This window comes from Oncorhynchus gorbuscha, linkage group LG25 (assembly GCF_021184085.1).
Source record: "Oncorhynchus gorbuscha isolate QuinsamMale2020 ecotype Even-year linkage group LG25, OgorEven_v1.0, whole genome shotgun sequence".
Taxonomy (NCBI): Eukaryota; Metazoa; Chordata; class Actinopteri; order Salmoniformes; family Salmonidae; genus Oncorhynchus; species Oncorhynchus gorbuscha.
In genome coordinates this window covers 5125398-5146831 of record NC_060197.1, presented here as the reverse complement: position 1 = coordinate 5146831, position 21434 = coordinate 5125398, and the positions used below count along the sequence as shown (strand labels likewise).

Sequence of the window (21434 nt, the reverse complement as noted above, 5' to 3'; positions counted from 1 at the left end):
GGCATGGCGAGCAGCAGACAATTCCTGCTCGTGTCTGCCGAGCATGGCTCCTTGGATCTTGACGGCAGTGTTACGAGCCTCTGTAGTCGCTGGGTCCATTCCTTGGTCGGATCCTTCTGTTATGCAGGTGAATGAGGACCCAAAAGCGACTTGGCGAAAACAGAGTTTTTAATCCAGTAAGAAACTTTACAAAACAAAAAGCATAATACTACTCGTAAAGACGAGAACAGACTGGAGACTTGATCGAGAACTGCAGGTTGCCTCGGGAAGGCACTTGAACCTAGCAGACTCAGACACCTGCTCACCACGCAGCATCTGAGGGAAACACGACACGACAGGGCAAAACATAGACACAGCACGGTGAATTATAGATGAGGATCCGACGGGGCAGGAACGGAAAACAAGGAGAGAAATAGGGACTCTAATCAGGGAAAAGGATCGGGAACAGGTGTGGGAAGACTAAATGATTGATTAGGGGAATAGGAACAGCTGGGAGCAGGAACGGAACGATAGAGAGAAGAGAGAGCGAGAGAGTGAGAGAGGGAGGGGGAGAGAGAGGGATAGAAAGAGGGAAAGAACCTAATAAGACCAGCAGAGGGAAACGAATAGAAGGGGAAGCACAGGGACAAGACATGATAATTAATGACAAAACATGACATTTCATAGAGAGATTTAAACCAGAGGAGGTCCGTCAGTGGGCTTTCATAGAGAGATTTAAACCAGAGGGGGCCAGTCAGTGGGCTTTCATAGAGAGATTTAAACCAGAGGAGGTCCGTCAGTGGGCTTTCATAGAGAGATTTAAACCAGAGGGGGTCAGTCAGTGGGCTTTCATAGAGAGATTTAAACCAAAGGAGGTCAGTCAGTGGGCTTTCATAGAGAGATTTAAACCAGAGGGGGTCAGTCAGTGGGCTTTCATAGAGAGATTTAAACCAGAGGGGGTCAGTCAGTGGGCTTTCATAGAGAGATTTAAACCTGAGGGGGTCAGTCAGTGGGCTTTCATAGAGAGATTTAAACCAGAGGAGGTCAGTCAGTGGGCTTTCATAGAGAGATTTAAACCAGAGGGGGTCAGTCAGTGGGCTTTCATAGAGAGATTTAAACCTGAGGGGGTCAGTTTAAACAGTGGGCTTTCATAGAGAGATTTAAACCAGAGGAGGTCAGTCAGTGGGCTTTCATAGAGAGATTTAAACCAGAGGGGGTCAGTCAGTGTGCTTTCATAGAGAGATTTAAACCAGAGGGGTCAGTCAGTGGGCTTTCATAGAGAGATTTAAACCAGAGGGGTCAGTCAGTGGGCTTTCATAGAGATTTAAACCAGAGGCCAGTCAGTGGGCTTTCATAGAGAGATTTAAACCAGAGGGGGTCCGTCAGTGGGCTTTCATAGAGGGATTTAAACCAGAGGGGGTCAGTCAGTGTGCTTTCATAGAGAGATTTAAACCAGAGGGGGTCAGTCAGTGGGCTTTTATAGAGAGATTTAAACCAGAGGGGGCCAGTCAGTGGGCTTTCATAGAGAGATTTAAACCAGAGGGGGTCCGTCAGTGGGCTTTCATAGAGGGATTTAAACCAGAGGGGGTCAGTCAGTGGGCTTTCATAGAGAGATTTAAACCAGAGGGGGCCAGTCAGTGGGCTTTCATAGAGAGATTTAAACCAGAGGAGGTCAGTCAGTGGGCTTTCATAGAGGGATTTAAACCAGGAAAACAATATTTATGCCTATGAGGATTATCATAATGATTCACGTAGTGATGAAAAGACAGACATTTTTTTCTATTGCTATGTCTGACAATGGGTTGAATGGGTCATTTTGTTGTTGCATTTTACGATAACTACACTATGCTGCCTTGGGAGACAGTAATGACATGAGTTTAGCTTTTTTTCAGAACATTTTTTAATATAAATGAAGAAATGGAAGATATCAGTCCTACAAATACAAGAGCATGGTCCTGCATGGCCTAGTGGATAGAGCACAGCACAGCAACATCAGGATTGTGGGTTAGATTCTCGCTGGGGCCACCCATACAGAAAAACATCAGGATTGTGGGTTAGATTCCTGCTGGAGCCACCTATACGGAAAAACATCAGGATTGTGGGTTAGATTCCCACTGGGGCCACACATACGGAAAAACATCAGGATTGTGGGTTAGATTCCCACTGGGGCCACACATACAGAAAAACATCAAGATTGTGGGTTAGATTCCCACTGGGGCCACACATACGGAAAAACATCAGGATTGTGGGTTAGATTCCCACTGGGGCCACACATACAGAAAAACATCAAGATTGTGGGTTAGGTTCCCACTGGAGCCACCTATACAGAAAAACATCAGGATTGTGGGTTAGATTCCCACTGGGGCCACACATACGGAAAAACATCAGGATTGTGGGTTAGATTCCCACTGGGGCCATCAGGATTGTGGGTTACGGAAAATATCAGGATTGTGGGTTAGATTCCCGCTGGAGCCACCTATACGGAAAAACATCAGGATTGTGGGTTAGATTCCTAATGGGGCCACCCATACAGAAAAAAGACTGTGAACCGCTTTGGATAAAATCATCTGCTAAAGGGCGTATCCTAAAACGCTCTGCATTTTCTATGATGGAATCAAAAAATATCTGAAAACAAAATGATCTGAAATATTCTTCATGAGGAGTCACAACAGTTGTACCCTTGTACATTTGGTAAGAATAAGGCATGTAGAAACTTGTGTTTCGGGTTGACTGTTTATCCCCCCCCCCCCGGCTATTATGAATAGCTAATAATAGTATAACTGCTGTGATCTTGCCTGGGCCTGGGGCTGATACAGACGTGGGCGGCTTGCTGCAGAATGATTGGGTTATTCATTTGATCCTCAATCACTTTTACGGCACACTGTCCTCCAGGGACCATCCATAAACCCCTCTGCTTTAGGAATGGAGAACAGAAGCAGATTTCTCTGCTGTGAATAGGATAGGACTTTTTCCCAGGCAGGGTAGAAAAGACACAAAGGTCAAAGTAATGAATTGCAGAACAAATGCAACATAACATATCTATTGGTTTAATTAAGAACCACCATTGCTGCTCAATTAAGAACAGGATGGAGTAGTCTTGCTGGTTGAACACTTCCTTTCCTCTCTTTATGTGTCAGATGGTGTCACGATCGTCGTAGTGAAGAGACCAAAGCGCAGCGTGGTGTGAATACATTCTTTTAATGTTAGACGAATGAACACGAAGATCACTAAACAAACAAACAAACAAAATAATAAGATGACCGTGACCGCTATCAATACTGTGTGCAAACATGCAACAACACATAGACAATAACGCACGAACCACAATACAAAACAGGCTACCTAAATATGGTTCCCAATCAGAGACAACGACTAACACCTGCCACTGATTGAGAACCATATCAGGCCAAAACACATAGAAACAGACTAACTAGAAATGCAACATAGAATGCCCACTCATATCACACCTTGACCAAACAAAACATACATACAAACAACGCAAATAATGGTCAGAGTGTGACAGATGGGACGCATTGGGATTCTAACCCTGTATCCTCCCGATGGGACTTCCATTCAGCAAGCCCTCCCTCTATCCCTCTATCTTCTCCCCCATCCACACTCCCTCTATGTATTCCCACCTTCCTCCTCTCCTCTCTCCCTAGGAAAGAAAACAACAGGCACCTCATATAACTCTTACTCTGTTCAGACACTCGTTGTATAAACTAATAGTGCGTGTTCCTGACATGATGCTCTTTGCCTCTCTGTCTGCCTGCTCCACCTGTGCACAGTAGAGAAGCAACAGCTACAATTGATGTCATTCTGCGCCTGAGCCATAGAGACAGAGTGCTCAGCTCTTTCCCTCTCTCCTTCTGTCCCTCTCTCTTTCCTATCTCATTCCTTTGCCTTTATCTCTCCCCCTCTCCTTCTCTGTCTGCTTCCTTGTAAAATCCTTGTCGGCCCCAATGACAAGTGAAACAAGTTGTTGTGGAGGGAGAGAAAAAGAAGCATGCCAATGCCATAGTCTGCCTGAGTGTGTTGGATGCATACAGAGATGAGGGGGAAGAATGCACTCGAATCCAAACCACAGAGCAGCTCATGTAAGCCAGTTGGGTGAATGCAGCAGGTCTCCAATGGGGGTTTCAGCACCTCTTGATTGGACAGCTCCCTGCTAGCATTACAATTCAACGGTCTAAAATGAATCTCTTTGGCTGTAATCGCATTGACTGCTCTGTTTGTACAGTCAATGCGCGGTGCTGTAATTGGCTGTGCGTGCACATGGGTGTTTGCATTTGTGCTTTTGATGAGCTAATGAGCCTGCCTCAACCAACCAGCCAGCCTCATTCACAACCAACCAGCCAGCCTCATTCACAACCAACCAGCCAGCCTCATTCACAACCAACCAGCCAGCCTCATTCACAACCAACCAGCCAGCCTCATTCACAACCAACCAGCCAGCCTCATTCACAACCAACCAGCCAGCCTCATTCACAACCAACCAGCCAACCTCAATCAAGACATTAAGCAGCCGTGGAGTGAAAGGGCGGAGAACTGGGCTGTAATCTGTCTGTTTGTGTTGAGGAGAAGCAGCAACAGTTGGCGGGAGGATGGAGACGAGGAGTGAGAGGACTGAAAGTTCCCGACTCTGACTCCTCCACTCCCCGAGTTTTGGTCCCATGTTTCATGAGCTGAAATATAAGATCCTTGAAATGTTCCATATGCACAAAAAGCTAATTTCTCTCATGTTGTGCACACATGTGTTAACATTTGTTAACATTTCTCCTTTGTCAAGATAATCCATCCACCTGACAGGTGTGGCATATCAAGAAGCTGATTCAACAGCATGGTCATTACACAGGTGCACATTGTGCTGGGGGCAATAAAAGGCAACTCTAAAATGTGCAGTTTTGTCACACAACACAATGTCATAGATGTTTTGAGTGAGCATGCAATTGGCATGCTGACTGCAGGAATGTCCATCAGAGCAGTTTCCAGAGAATTTAATGTTAATTTATCTACCATAAGCCGCCTCTAACATCGTTTTAGAGAATTTGGCAGTACGTCCAACCGGCCTCACAACCGCAGACCATGTATATGGCGACGTGTGGACGAGAGGTTTGCTGATGTCAACGTTGTGAACAGAGTGCCCCATGGTGGCGTCAGTGACTCATTAATTGTCATTGGCTCATTAATTGACTTATTCAATGTTTGCCTGCGACTTAAACTTTAGGCTCCTTGTCCATTTCAGATATAGGATCTTAACCCATATTGTTACAGTAAAATAATCCTGCAACAACAGGATTTGAACATTTGATGTTGCCTGTTCGTTGGTTAGTCTATTAGCGGGTCAAAAGTAGGCTACATGAAAAGTGCAATACTGTTTAATATAACCGTGTGTTAGTGTGGGTTTTCAGGGACTTTTGTAAATCACGAGGCTCATCTGCATTTCTTGTGTTGCAGGAAAATTGATAACACAAGTGATCAAATTAAGATCCTACATCTGTAGGTTCCCATGCTCTCTCCTCACTCTGCATCTCCCTGGTTCACTGCAAGAGGAAGTGAACGGGTAAATTATGTTTTTATTGTTAATGATGAGTACAGAGTTAGAATGACTGCCCTCCTCTCAGTCTGGACCCAAGCTATAAGACCACCTCAGAACCATATTGTGTCATTTATGAAAAGGTCTGGAAGTGAGAGGACCATAGTCAAATGCAGAGCATCCAATCCAACGCTCTCTCACACACAGCACATATAAACAAGATCAACGTTAAAAACGAGAGAAACTCATCGGTGTCCCATCCTCTGATCCGAGAACAGTGATTAGCAATGTGGATGATCAGTGCCGGAGTCTGACGCAGCGCTAACGCTCTCGGCTAGGATTGAAATTAATTATGTTATAATTGAAATTATTATGTTTTTGTCAAATGCTATTGGTTTGGGCTACTTACAGTCAATTTGCAGAGTACAAATGATTTTAAATTGTGTTCCGGCCCCCTGACCATCCACTCAAGAAAAAATTGTCCCGTGGCTGAATGTAATTGGAGACCTCTGGTGTAGAGGTGGGATTAGATTATAGCTATTACATGCTTTAACACCAGTGTGCATTATTACAGACCAGTTAGCACCGTTTCTATCATTACCACAATTCTGATCCATATCATCATGTCCTGTTCAACTCCAGACTAACAGGAAACCACATGTCCTGTTCAACTCCAGACTCACAGGAAACCACATGACCTGTTCAACTCCAGACTAACAGGAAACCACATGTCTTCTTCAACTCCAGACTCACAGGAAACCACATGACCTGTTCAACTCCAGACTCACAGGAAACCACATGACCTGTTCAACTCCAGACTCACAGGAAACCACATGTCCTGTTTAACTCCAGACTCACAGGAAACCACATGTCCTGTTCAACTCCAGACTAACAGGAAACCACATGGTTCAACTCCAGACCACAGGAAACCACATGTCCCAGACTGTTCCTGTTCAACTCCAGGAAACCACATGACCTGTTTAACTCCAGACTAACTGTTTAACTCCAGACTAACAAAACCACATGACCTGTTTTTAACTCCAGACTAACAGGAAACCACATGTCCTGTTTAACTCCAGACACAGAAACCACATGTCCTGTTTAACTCCAGAAACCACATGACCTGTTCAACTCCAGACTCACAGGAAACCACATGTCCTGTTTAACTCCAGACTCACAGGAAACCACATGTCCTGTTCTACTCCAGACTAACAGGAAACCACATGTCCTGTTCTACTCCAGACTAACAGGAAACCACATGTCCTGTTTAACTCCAGACTAACAGGAAACCACATGTCCTGTTTAACTCCAGACTAACAGGAAACCACATGTCCTGTTTAACTCCAGACTAACAGGAAACCACATGTCCTGTTTAACTCCAGACTAACAGGAAACCACATGACCTGTTTAACTCCAGACTAACAGGAAACCACATATCCTGTTTAACTCCAGACTAACAGGAAACCACATGTCCTGTTTCCTGAGATTGTGTCTTAAGTAGATAGATTTATCTCTCTGTACTCTCTCACTGACTCTTTAGCTTAGCCTCTGACAGCAATGTCCACGATTGTTAACACACACAAATGCCTCTACTACGGACTCTGCTCCTGTGACTGTGTGGGACTGCTAGATATCCTCTAACAATACTTTTATTGATCTGTTACCACAGCCTGCACTGACATCTCCGTGTTATTGTCACACACTCTGAACAAGTGAATTGAATTGTAGACAGTCCCAGTGTCTCTGGCTGGAGTGGGTGTGCGTACTGTTTGTGTCCATGGAGAGCTGCAGTGGTCACTCTGACAGTGGTCAGGAGATCAGGAGAGGGAATCAATCAGCTAGGGAACAGAGGAGAGGAGAGATTACAGGAGTAGGGGAACAGGAGAGACTACAGGGGGAGGATGAGAGGAGGGACTACAGGAGGGGAGGAGGGGAGACTACAGGGGGAGGATGAGAGGAGGGACTACAGGAGGGGAGGAGGAGAGACTACAGGGGGAGGAGGGACTACAGGGGGAGGATGAGAGGATGGACTACAGGAGGGGGAGGAGAGACTACAGGGGGAGGAGGGACTACAGGGGGAGGATGAGAGGAGGGACTACAGGAGGGGAGGAGGAGAGACTACAGGGGGAGGAGGGACTACAGGGGAGGATGAGAGGAGGGACTACAGGAGGGGAGGAGGAGAGACTACAGGGGAGGAGGGACTACAGGGGAGAATGAGAGGAGGGACTACAGGAGGGGAGGAGGAGAGACTACAGGGGGAGGGGGGGACTACAGGGGAGGGATGGATGGAGGAGAGACTACAGGGGAAGGAGGGGAGGAGAGACTACAGGGGAGGGTGATGAGTTTAGAATGCTGCATAGATATGGTATGGGTTAAGCTAACACTATCTCTTTGTCTCTCTCTCCCTCCACCTTTCTGTGTTTCTCCTGTACTCTCTCTTTTCTGTAATCTCCCCCTTTCTCCCACGTCTTCCTTTCTCCCTCCATCCCCCATCCCTCCCTCTGTCCCTCCATCCCTCCCTCCCTCCCTCTGTCTCTCCATCCCCCATCCCTCCCTCCCTCTGTCTCTCCATCCCCCATCCCTCCCTCCCTCTGTCTCTCCATCCCCCCCCATCCCTCCCTCCCTCTGTCTCTCCATCCCCCCCATCCCTCCCTCCCTCCATCCCCCCCATCCCTCCCTCCCTCCTCCTATCCCAGGTACGTGCCTGATTCTGGGCTGTATGATCTACCCAGACGGCTGGGACAGTGACGAGGTGAAGAGGATGTGTGGGGAGCAGACAGACAAGTACACCCTGGGAGCGTGCTCCGTGCGCTGGGCCTACATCCTGGCTATCATGGGCATCATGGACGCCCTGATACTCTCCTTCCTGGCCTTCGTCCTGGGAAACCGTCAGGATGGGCTGATGGCTGATGAACTGCTGGATAGTAAGGACAACACTTAATCTAAAATCAGTTTGGGATTTTAGGTAATTATGAATAAGATTACATGGACAGGGGGGACCTGATTCTAGATCAGTACTCCTACCCTGAGATACTTTATGAATACAAGCTGTGGACTTTCCTCATGTGAGCATGCCATACAGAGGCTGTCTCAAAAAGTGATATGTGTGATAGTTCAAGTCTGTGTAAGGTCATAGTGCAATGCTCTTCAATCCTGCTCCTGGTGACCACAGGGTGTCTACCTGTCTCTGAAGGGCAGCACCATACTGATGTGTTAGTGCAGTGCTGGACCAAACACCTGCACATCCTTTGGCTCTCCGGGACCAGGAGTGAAGAACACTATTGCACAGAATAACAGAACCTCTGTAACTGAAGTCTGAACCCCCTCTTCTCCAGACACTTCCACATCTCCCATATCTTGGTGTTTAATGTATTTAGGCTAATAAATAAACACTTCTCATCAACCCCCTCTTCCAAAGCCCATAGCATGGGGTGGGTATGTATCAAATTTACCCTGCTGTCAAAACCCCACACCCCACATGGTAGATATTCATATTCTGTCCCTTTTTATGCAAATATTTTCAGCATAATTTCACACACCCGAGCCATCACCAATTAACATATTTTAACTGCTTCTCACATAACACCTGCCTACTGTTATTACCGATGGGATTGGGAATTGGTGAGTCAGAGAGAGAGAGAGAAAGAGAACGAGAGAGAGAGAGAGAGAGAAAGAGAGAGAGAGAGAGAGAGAGAGAGAGAGAGAGAGAGAGAGAGAGAGAGAGAGAGAGAGAGAGAGAGAGAGAGAGAGAGAGGGAGAGAGAGAGAGAGAGAGAGAGAGAGAGAGAGAGAGAGAGAGAGAGAGAGAGAGAGAGAGAGAGAGAGAGAGAGGGAGAGAGAGAGAGAGAGAGAGGAAGATAACAAAACAAGATGGCAGAGTTGAAGAGAATGGCTAAAACGACAAGGGGGGAAGGAACAGAAAAAAGAGAGAGATGAAAAGGAATGGAAAGGAGAGGGGAATGGAACGGAGAGGGAGATGGAAAGGAGAGGGAGATAGAAAGGAGAGGGAGATGGAAAGGAGAGGGAGATGGAAAGGAGAGGGAGATGGAAAGGAGAGGGAGATGGAAAGGAGAGGGAGATGGAAAGGAGAGGGAGATGGAAAGGAGAGGGAGATAGAAAGGAGAGGGAGATGGAAAGGAGAGGGAGATGGAAAGGAGAGGGAGATGGAAAGGAGAGATGGAAATGGAAAGATGGAAAGGAGGGAGATGGAAAGGAGAGGGAGATAGAAAGGAGAGGGAGATGGAAAGGAGAGGGAGATGGAAAGGAGAGGGAGATAGAAAGGAGAGGGAGATGGAAAGGAGAGGGAGATAGAAAGGAGAGGGAGATGGAAAGGAGAGGGAGATGGAAAGGAGAGGGAGATGGAAAGGAGAGGGAGATGGAAAGGAGAGGGAGATGGAAAGGAGAGGGAGATGGAAAGGAGAGGGAGATAGAAAGGAGAGGGAGATGGAAAGGAGAGGGAGATAGAAAGGAGAGGGAGATAGAAAGGAGAGGGAGATGGAAAGGAGAGGGAGATTGAAAGGAAAGGAGAGGGAGATGGAAAGGAGAGGGAGATGGAAAGGAGAGGGAGATGGAAAGGAGAGGGAGATGGAAAGGAGAGGGAGATGGAGAAAATAAGACAGAAGAAAAAGGGAGAGAATTTACAGAGTCCTGAATTACTAATGGCTGTTTACACAGCTTGGCTATCAGCCTGTCTAAATTAATCACATGAGCTGATCGGCTAGGGCTGCCTGTTGGCGCAGGAGAACGCCATATAACAGAGGGAGGATGCCGTAATCAGCTATGGGACAGGAGGAGAGAGAGAGTCTCAATTGGGAACACATTCAAATGAAGTCTAGTAGGCTCTGCTTCCAAAATCCCAGACACTCTCAATTATCAATGTTATAGGGTTTCAAGATGTCTGACTTCACATTATCAGCTATAAGACGAGAGAGAGAGAGAGAGAGAGAGAGAGCGAGAGAGAGAGAGAGAGAGAGAGAGAGAGAGAGAGAGAGAGAGAGAGAGAGAGAGAGAGCGAGAGAGAGAGAGAGAGAGAGAGAGAGAGAGAGAGAGAGAGAGAGAGAGAGAGAGAGAGAGAGAGAGAGAGAGAGAGAGAGAGAGAGAGAGAGAGAGAGAGAGAGAGAGAGAGAGAGAGAGAGAGAGAGAGAGAGAGAGAGAGAGAGAGAGAGAGAGACAGAGAGAGAGAGAGTGACCGAGTCTCATTTTGGCAAAGTGATTAATTGTTCTGTTGCAGTAATGTATGTGTCAGTCCAATGATTAACTATGTTTATAAAGGAGGTCTCTGAGCCATTTAGATAAGGATGTCATGACCTTACCACTGATTGGTGACTTTTCCTCACTACTGCCACCCACTGGCGTATCTCTGGTACTACAAGTACAGAAGCTCTAGTGGTATTCATAGTGACATTACCAATGCTAACTTCTCCTTTCTGTCCTCACAGAGACTGGTAATTCCATATAAACAGCCAAATACTGTACAAAGGTGGGTGTGCTTTTTTGTGAATTGTGAATTATCAATATAATTATAATAATTATCATAATCAATATTATCAATATCCATATGCTTGTGTTGCCATTGGTACATCTAATTGTGCTCTTTATTCACAGGTGTTGGTGCCCATCAGAGGTAAAGATAATGTAACACAACGTTCCAGCTTTCATACCTGTCACTCTGGAGGTGGAAAGGAGAGCTACTGCTGTTGGAAAGAACAGAACGAGAAAAGGACGAATGAATGAAAGGAGGAGACATCCACTCCAAGAGAACCCACTTAGTAAAGACCAACCCCTACGGCCCCGTTATCACCCAGACATGACCTTGAGAGCAACAACAGATGGAAGACCTCATATTGTTTTATGAAATCCGTTACTGAGTGGACACAGTAGGCCGATTGCTTAACGGGCGGCAGATAGCCTAGTGGTTAGAGCATTGGGTCAGTAACCGAAAGGTCGCTGGTTTGAATACCTGAGCCGACAAGGTGAAAAAAAGTCTGCCGTTGTGCCCCCTGAGTAAGGCACTTAACCCTGATTTGCTCCAGAGGCGCTGTACTACTGTGACTGACCCTGTAAAACAACACATTTCACTGCACCTATCCAGTGTATGTGACAATAAAACATATTAGGAAACATATGAGAAAAGGTTTGTTTGTGAAAAAGACCTTGCGATTCTGTCCCACCATTCAAGGCCCTAAGCATAGAAAACACAAATTAACCCAGCGTTTCCCAAACTCAGTCCTGGGGATCCCAAGGGGTGCACGTTTTGGTTTTTGCCCTAGCATTTGACCCAACTAATTAAAATAATTAACTTATCACCAAGCTTTGAAAACTTGAATCAGCTGTGTAGTGCTTGGGGGAAAAACAAAACATGCACCCCTTGGGATCCCCAGGACTGAGTTTGGGAAACGGTCAACTAACTCATGACCACACACGACCGCTTGGCTACAGAATTGGGTTGTTCAGACGTCTGATCAAACAGAGCTGTCGTCTTTATTGTGTCAAACTCACCTCTGGACACAGACAGTACACATGTACCTGAACTGTGGATTCCTTCTGGACTTGTGTTCCACTCTTTGGTCTTCATTGGACTCATCACTGTAAGACTGTTTACAGTGGGTGAGCATGGTCCATGAGAACTGTAAGCACTGTCTGGAAGGGTGGAAGGGTCAGCGGTGCCTGGGAACCTGTGGACGTCCCTACACAAAACCCTAACCTTTCCCCTTACCTTAACCTTTTTAAATAGAATCTTCAACGGGGTGACATCAGAATTGGTACGTCCCAAGGATCCCATTTAGACGTGTCCGTACTGGAAGACAACGGCTGAACAGAGAGCGATGCTCCACCACTGACACCACATTAAATGTGACCAAGTTGAAGGTAAAGAAGACATCTTGTAGCTGTAATGAATGACTGTTGTGATAGAATCAGCGAGGTGGAGATCAGAGCCATGTAGGACTAGAGGTCAAGAGCAGGCTGCCAATCATAGTGTCCTCGGCAACCCTGGAGAAAACCATGCTGAAGAACCATGTATTAAGTAGAAGAAAAGGCCTATTAACAAATAGAAATAGCTGTTCTACATGTTGGAATATTATTTTGTCTCGACTATGATATTTACAATCGATGCAGTATGTTAAAGCTATTGATTCACTTCAGATGTGTGTGCCATACAATGTATACAGACAGTATTGTAGAGTATTGCCATTTTACTATGGGAAGAAGTGTTTCCATAAAGTGTGGCTCAGTGTCTTGAATTGTATTATCTGGGAATATAACCTTCGAATTCATCTGCAACTTTATCACTAGTAGCAATGTGTCGTTAACGGAAAGTCATTCTTGCTCTCTATCCAGCACATTTTATCAATGAATACAAATACAATTTCTTGAAGGTCAAAATATGGACGTTATGGCCATATAAAGGGACAGAACTGGTTGAAAAGATCAGTAGCCTCCAGAGCCCATGTAAACTCAAGTCACGTAGTTTACCACTGTCACACAAACAGGGCTGCAACACAACTTTATTTCAGCAGTCTACTGCCAGCAGCATAGCACCCTGCATCCCACTGCTGGTTTGCCCCTGAAGCAAAGCACGGTTGGTCCCGGTCAGTCCCTTGATGGAAGACCAGATGCTGCTGGAAACGGTGTTGGAGGGCCAATAGGAGGCACTCTTTCATCTGGTCTAAGGAGATCCTAATGCCCCAGGGCAGTGAAGGGGACATTGCCCTGCATAGGGTGCTGTCTTTCAGATGGGAAGTTAAATGGGTGTCCTAACTCTCTGTGGTCATTAAAAATCCCATGGCATTTATTGTAAGAGTAGGGGGTTAAATTCCCAACCTGGCCACCTAATCATCCTCCTAATTGGCATATATCACTTTCCAGCTGGTGAGTGTAGTGCTTTATAAATCCACTCTCATTATGTTGTAAATGTGCCTAGTGTTCTTATGGGGCTTCTGGGCTGAAACAAGCTCAACTTAACATGCGAACCATAGGAAGCTGCTGTGGGGGCGGCTCATAATAATGTCCGGAACGGAGTCAATGGAATGGCATATCATTCCACTGATTCCGCACCAGCCATTAATATGAGCCAGTCCTCCCCAATTAAGGTGCCACCAACCTCATGTGATGTGAACTAATCAACATGTGAACATATTCAATCAGTCCAAACCCCACCTACCTTATTATACTGTCTAGTCCAACCCCCATCTACCTTATTATACTGGCTAGTCCAACCCCCACCTACCTTATTATACCTACCTTATTATACTGTCTAGTCCAAACCCTGGCTACCAACCCCCACCTACCTTATTATACTGGCTAGTCCAACCCCCATCTACCTTATTATACTGGCTAGTCCAACCCCCACCTACCTTATTATACTGGCTAGTCCAACCCCCATCTACCTTATTATACTGGCTAGTCCAACCCCCACCTACCTTATTATACTGGCTAGTCCAACCCCCACCTACCTTATTATACTGGCTAGTCCAACCCCCTACCTTATTATACTACCTTATTATACTGGCTAGTCCAACCCCCACCTACCTTATTATACTGGCTAGTAAACCCCACCTTTATTATACTGGCTAGTCCAACCCCCATCTACCTTATTATACTGGCTAGTCCAAACCCCACCTACCTTATTATACTGGCTAGTCCAACCCCCACCTACCTTATTATACTGGCTAGTCCAACCCCACCTACCTTATTATACTGGCTAGTCCAAACACCTACCTTATTATACTGGCTAGTCCAACCCCATCCCTTACCTACCTACCTTATTATACTGGCTAGTCCAACCCCCACCTACCTTATTATACTGGCTAGTCCAACCCCATCTACCTTATTATACTGGCTAGTCCAACCCCCACCTACCTTATTATACTGGCTAGTCCAACCCCCACCTACCTTATTATACTGGCTAGTCCAACCCCCACCTACCTTATTATACTGGCTAGTCCAACCCCCACCCCTTATTATACTGGCTACCCCACCTTTATTATACTGGCTAGTCCAACCCCACCTACCTTATTATACTGGCTAGTCCAACCCCCACCTACCTTATTATACTGGCTAGTCCAACCCCCATCTACCTTATTATACTGGCTAGTCCAACCCCCATCTACCTTATTATACTGGCTAGTCCAACCCCCACCTACCTTATTATACTGGCTAGTCCAACCCCCACCTACCTTATTATACTGGCTAGTCCAACCCCCACCTACCTTATTATACTGGCTAGTCCAACCCCCACCTACCTTATTATTAACCCCATCTACCTTATTATACTGGCTAGTCCAACCCCCACCTACCTTATTATACTGGCTAGTCCAACCCCACCTACCTTATTATACTGGCTAGTCCAACCCCCACCTACCTTATTATACTGGCTAGTCCAACCCCCACCTACCTTATTATCCTGGCCAGTCCAACCCCCACCTACCTTATTATACTGGCTAGTCCAACCCCCACCTACCTTAATATACTGGCCAGTCCAACCCCCACCTACCTTATTATACTGGCTAGTCCAACCCCCACCTACCTTATTATACTGGCTAGTCCAACCCCCACCTACCTTATTATACTGGCTAGTCCAACCCCCATCTACCTTATTATACTGGCTAGTCCAACCCCCACCTACCTTATTATACTGGCCAGTCCAACCCCCACCTACCTTATTATACTGGCTAGTCCAACCCCCATCTACCTTATTAAACTGGCCAGTCCAACCCCCACCTACCTTATTATACTGGCTAGTCCAACCCCCACCTACCTTATTATACTGGCTAGTCCAACCCCCACCTACCTTATTATACTGGCTAGTCCAACCCCCACCTACCTTATTATACTGGCCAGTCCAAACCCCACCTACCTTATTATACTGGCTAGTCCAAACCCCACCTACCTTATTATACTGGCTAGTCCAAACCCCACATACCTTATTATACACTTTGACTGCATGACAAATTGTATTTACGGGTTAACACTGGGGTGCACAGTCCAAAAATATCTGCACACATCCCGTACATATCCGATAACAGACCACTTCTGTGTGCAGACATTTACAGACATGTATATGTAAATTGGAGATTTACGGGACAATGTTAGACCCGTAAATGTGCCTTCTCATGCACTGTGAGTGTGTATGACAGCCTGGGAGGTGAGGAACCAGGGAAAGGGGTTTGTCCCAACCATTTCCATGTACATAAAAACATTCAATATTATCCTACGAATACAACAGTTTTTAGAGAGCCAAAACAGGGGGGGGTAAATAAACTTTAAAAACAAACTCACTGCATTTGTTTCTTTAATGGTGTTTCTTTCAAATGTAATGACATTGTGTTACAATCAAAGACAGAACAAGCAACACAAGAAAGGCACTTCAAAATACAGTCGTGTGTTGTGTTGTAAAGCTTTGTCCCCATGCACGATGGGGACAGGAGAGCACTTGTAACCATGAAGAGGCTGCGAAATCATTGACGTCAGAGATTACATTAAATTCATCACAATACAGTCACATCAGCACCACATTATTACATAAACACACATGTATATGTACATTAAAAAATTATCAAACAGAAGAGACTGGAACAATTTCATCTAATATTAAACTAAATATTTTCAGGGATCTTTTTTTCTGTGATTCATGTGATGTTAATGCAAAGTGCAGTATTTTAAACTTAACAGAATCAAGGTCCATGCTGAGTATTTGTCTGGATACCATTATCTTTGGTAGCATCTCCACACTTCTGCAATGTCAAAACATCATCCTCAGGCTGTGTGATTGACAGGGGAGATAATCAGAGGAGCAGAGTTTTCATCCCCAAAATTAGCACAAGGTCCTAAGTATGGATATAGTTTCTCAGTGAAGGTGCAGCCAGTGAAAGAGTAGATGTGAGACCTGGCCCTCCTCATAATCCACAAACACACCCACCATCTGGGGCTTCTCTCTCAGGGAGAGGAGGACAGGTGTGGAGGTACAGGCTAGGTACTTACACTTTTCCTCAGTGCCACAGTCCAGTAACCATCCTTAGGGCTCAGAGTGATAGTTCCCTTCCTGTTGATGGACTCTCTGGCCACTCCTAAATCCCACTTCGTCTTTCCCTTAACAGTCACCTCATAGTAAGATCTTCCTGAGGAGACGCCTTTATTTCCAAGGACACAGGGACAGGTGGAAAACCTCTTTGGGTTGTCAAGGAGATCTGGTTGTTTCTGTTGATATCTCACTTCTTTCCCACTTGTCGACAGGATGATATAGGGGTTTGTCGTATCAGGGTCCAGAGTCACATCCACTGCATAGCGCTGCATAGTGCTGCGCCCTCTTCCATTTGACTTTATCCATCTCTTTATTCAGTGTCTCCTCCAGTTGGGACACAACTCTCCTCCCAGTCCCCACATACAGATCACTGTGAACACTGATCTTAGACCAGTCCTTGGTGGGTGGAAGGGTGCAAAGAGATGGGAAGCTCTGTAGGAGGTGGAGGTGGTCCTCAGTGTGTGAGAGCTGCTCCAGCTCAGTGCTTCTCCTCTGTAGCTCAGTGATTTCCTGCTCCAGCTCTTTAATGAGCCCTTCAGCCTGCCTCTCCGCTTTTTTCTGCTTCTCTTTGACCACCTCAATGAGCTCAGCCTGACTTCTCTCAATGGAGCGAACCAGAGCAGTGAAGACCTGCACACGGTCTAATATCTTTCTCTCTGCAACTCTCTTGCTGAGCTCTACAGAGTGTTTGATCTCCTTAACCTTTCTAGATCTTGTATGCAACATCTGCTGTACTACTGCCATCATCTTCCCCAGTTCAGCCATCTTCTCTCCATACTCTTCCTCTAGAGGGACTGTGTTGTGAGTCTTGTGTTTTGCCTCAGTGCAGAACTGACACACACACGTCTGATCAGTTCTGCAGAACAGCTCCAGGAGTCTGTCGTGCTTCTTACACATCCTGTCCTCCAGGTTCTCCACAGGGTTGATCAGCTTGTGTCTCTTTAAGGCTGCGACTCTCTGATGAGGCTCCAGATGAGTCTCACAGTAAGAAGTCTGACACACCAGGCAGGACTTCAGGGCCTTGGGCTTCGTCCCAGTGCAGATGTCACAGGAGACTTCTCCAGTTTTGGCAGGGAGTTGGTCTGAGCTGCTGGTGGCTTTCACTTGAACTGATTTCCTGAACTGAGCAGCCATCTCAGAAATTAATGTATTGATGAACAGATCTGGTCTCTTATAAAATGTTTTTTTACACATGGGACACTGGCACATGTCATTGCCATCCCAATACTTCCTGATACAGGCCATGCAGAAGTTGTGTCCACATTGAATAGAGACCGGCTCAGTGAACACATCCAGACAGATAGAACACAGGAACTGCTCTTCAGACAGGACATTGCTGGAGGACGACCATATCTAGATAGAGACCAAGGTAAAACCATAAAGCATTTCTTGCAATCAATCTGCTCTTGACAGTTTACCAGCATTGCCTTATGGGCAGACTAATCAATCTTGATACAAGGTGTTACCAAGAAACGTAGAAAATAGTTATACAACCAAAGGACAAAGAGTTAATGTTGGTCTACTGTAGCAAAGAAAAAAGTAGAATAAATAAACAAACACCGTAGAGCTGATCTTCAAATGTCCATATTAATCTCTCTACTCACCTGAATGTGTTTGTGGATAAGATTTTGGTTCTACTTTCTGTTAGGTGTTAAGAGGTCCAAACACTGAATTTCACTATTTAATCGTTTTCTGAAGAGCTGGGGAGTTGGGTCTCATGCACAACATACTGCGGGCTTTAGTTTCACTTCAGAGAAATGACATTGAAAATGTTCCTCCTCCCCACGCAACACTGCAATGCACTTCTCTTCCTGGAATAATTAACTATATACAACCCAAGAGCACTCACTTGCCCAACCCCTATAGCCCTATTCTGATTGGACCATTATGTTTTGCATGGCCCAGTTCCCCCGTGTGGGTGGAGAATTCACTTAAGGATCAATGGAATATTCTAAAATATGCAATCTCCACTCAACCGGGGAACCGGGCCATGCAAAACGAACCGAGCCAGGCATTGAACACAGACTTCTCGTCCAGATGGAACAGCACACTCCGGTAAAACGAGAGGGGCGGTCTGTGCATATTTGTAAACAGCAGCTGCTGCACGAAATATAAGGAAGTCTCTAGATTTTGCTCGCATGAAGTAGAGTATCTTGTGATAAAATGCAGACCACACTACCTGCCTAGAGTTTTCAGCTATACTTTTCGTGGCTGTTTATTTACCAACACAGACGGATGCTGGCATTGAGACCGCACTCAGTCAGCTGTATAAGGAAATAAGCAAACAGGGATCCGCTCACCCAGAGGCGGCTCTCCTAGTAGCCGGAGACTTTAATGCAGGGATACTTAAACATAATTTCGATCAGCATGTTAAAACCAGAGGGGGGAAAAATATTCTAGAGCACCTGTACTCCACACACAGAGACACGTACAAAGCTCTCCCTCACCCTCCATTTGGTAAATCTGACCACAGTTATATCCTGCTGATTCCTGCTTACAAGCAAAAATTAAAAGCAGGAAGCACCAGTGACTCGGTCTATAAAAAGGTGGTCAGGTGAAGCAGATGCTAAACTACAGGATTGTTTTGCTATCACAGACTGGAACACATTCCGGGATTCCTCCGATGGCATTGAGGAATACACCACATCAGTCACTGGCCTTATCAATAAGTGCATTGAGGATCTCGTCCCCACAGTGACTGTACGTACATACCCCAAACAGAAGCCATGGATTACAGGCAACATTCGCACTGAGCTAAAGGGTAGAGCTGCCGCTTTCAAGGTGAGGGACTCTAACCCAGAAGCCTATAAGAAATCCTACTATGCCCTGCGACGAACCATCAAACAGGCAAAGCGTCAATACAGGGCTAAGATGGAGTCGTACTACACCGGCTCTGACGCTCGTCTTATGTGGCAGGGCTTGCAAACTATTACAGGCTACAGGGAAGGGAAGCACAGCCGCAAGCTGCCCAGTGACACGAGCCTACCAGACGAGCTAAATTACTTATATGCTCGAGGCAAGCAACACTGAGGCATGCATGAGAGCATCAGCTGTTCCGGACAATTGTGTGATCACGCTCTCTGTTGCCAACGTGAGTAAGACCTTTAAACAGGTCAAAATTCACAAGGCTGCGGGGCCAGACGGATTACCAGGACGTGTGCTCCGGGCATGTGCTGACCAACTGGCAGGTGTCTTTCACTGACATTTTCAACATGTCCCTGATTGAGTCTGTAATACCAACATGTTTCAAGCAGACCGCCATAGTCACTGTGCCCAAGAACATGAAGGCAACCTGCCTAAATGACTACAGACCCGTAGCACTCACGTCCGTAACCATGAAGTGCTTTGAAAGGCTGGTAATGGCTCACAACACCATTATCCCAGAAACCCTAGACCCACTCCAATTTGCATACCGCCCAAACAGATCCACAGATGATGCAATCTCTATTGCAATCCACACTGCCCTTTCCCACCTGGACAAAAGGAACACTTATGTGAGAATGTTATTCATTGACTACAGCTCAGCGTTCAACACCATAATGCCCTCAAAGCTCATCACTAAGCTAAGGATCCTGGGACTAAACACCTCCCTCCAACTGGATCCTGGACTTCCTGACAGGCCACCCCCAGGTGGTGAGGGTAGGTAGCAACACATCTGCCATGATGATCCTCAATACTGGAGCCCCTCCGGGGTGCATACTCAGTCCCCTCCTGTACTCCATTTACCCACGACTGCATGGCCAGGCACAACTCCAACACCATCATTAAGTTTGCAGACGACAACAGTGGTAGGCCTGATCACTGACAACGACGAGACAGCCTATAGGGAGGTCAGAGACCTGGCCGGGTGGTGCCAGAATAACAGCCTATCCCTCAATGTAACCAAGAATAAGGAGACTATTATGGACTACAGGAAAAGGAGGACCGAACACACCCCCATTCTCATCGACGGGGCTGTAATGGAGCAGGTTGAGAGCTTCTAGTTCCAACAAACTAGAATGGCCCAAACACACCAAGACAGTCATGAAGAGGGCACGACAAAGCCTATTCCCCCTCAGGAAACCAAAAAGATTTGGCATGGGTCCTGAGATCCTCAAAAGGTTCTACAGCTGCACCATCGAGAGCATCCTGGTTGCATCACTGCCTGGTACGGCAAATTGCTCGGCCTCCGACCGCAAGGCACTACAGAGGGTAGTGAGTAGGGCGCAGTACATCACTAAGCTGAGTGCCATCCAAGGACCTCTATACCAGGCGGTGTCAGAGGAAGGCCCTAAAAATTGTTCTAGACTGTTCTCTCTACTACCGCATGCTAAGCGGTACCGGAGTGCCAAGTCTAGGACAAAAAGGCTTCAACAGTTTTTTCTCTCTTCTTTCTCTCTCTCGAACAATTGAACATCTTGGCCACCCCCAAGCCATAAGACTCCTGAACAGGTAATCAAATGGCTATTTGCATTGTGTGCCCCCCACCCCAAACCCTCTTTTACACTGCTGCTATTCTGTTTAACATATATGTAGTCACTAACTATACATTCATGTACATACTACCTCAATTGGGCCAACAAACATTGGCTAACCAGGCTATCTGCATTGTGTCCCGCCACCCTCTTTTACGCTACTGCTACTCTCTGTTCATCATATATGCAGTCACTTTAACAATATCTACATACTACCTCAATCAGCCCGACTAATCGGTGTCTGCATGTAGCCTGTATGTACTGTTATTTTTCACTGCGGTTTTTATTTCTTTACATACCTATTGTTCACCTAATACCTTTTTTTGTACTGTTGGTTAGAGCCTGTAAGTAAAGCCTTTCACTGTAAGGTCTACACCTGTTGCATTAGGCACACGTGACAAATCAACTTTGATTGGAAACACGTTTCTCTCGACCACATGTCCCTG

At 46.1% G+C, this 21434-nt stretch overlaps 1 protein-coding gene and 1 pseudogene across 1 annotated transcript in view; one reads left to right on the top strand and one right to left on the bottom strand.

The window, feature by feature from the left end:
• The window catches only part of LOC124014379 (LHFPL tetraspan subfamily member 3 protein), a 42675-nt gene extending 28942 nt beyond the window's left edge, over positions 1-13733 (top strand). The window contains exons 2-4 of the mRNA XM_046329286.1: positions 8212-8439; positions 10953-10993; positions 11119-13733. Of these exons, the coding sequence (XP_046185242.1) occupies positions 8212-8439; positions 10953-10972 (248 nt within the window). The 3' untranslated portion in view covers positions 10973-10993; positions 11119-13733. The remainder of the gene's footprint in view (positions 1-8211; positions 8440-10952; positions 10994-11118) is intronic.
• Positions 13734-15801: 2068 nt separating this feature from the next.
• On the bottom strand, positions 15802-17728 carry LOC124014198 (annotated as a pseudogene).
• Between the last annotated feature and the right edge of the window lie 3706 nt (positions 17729-21434).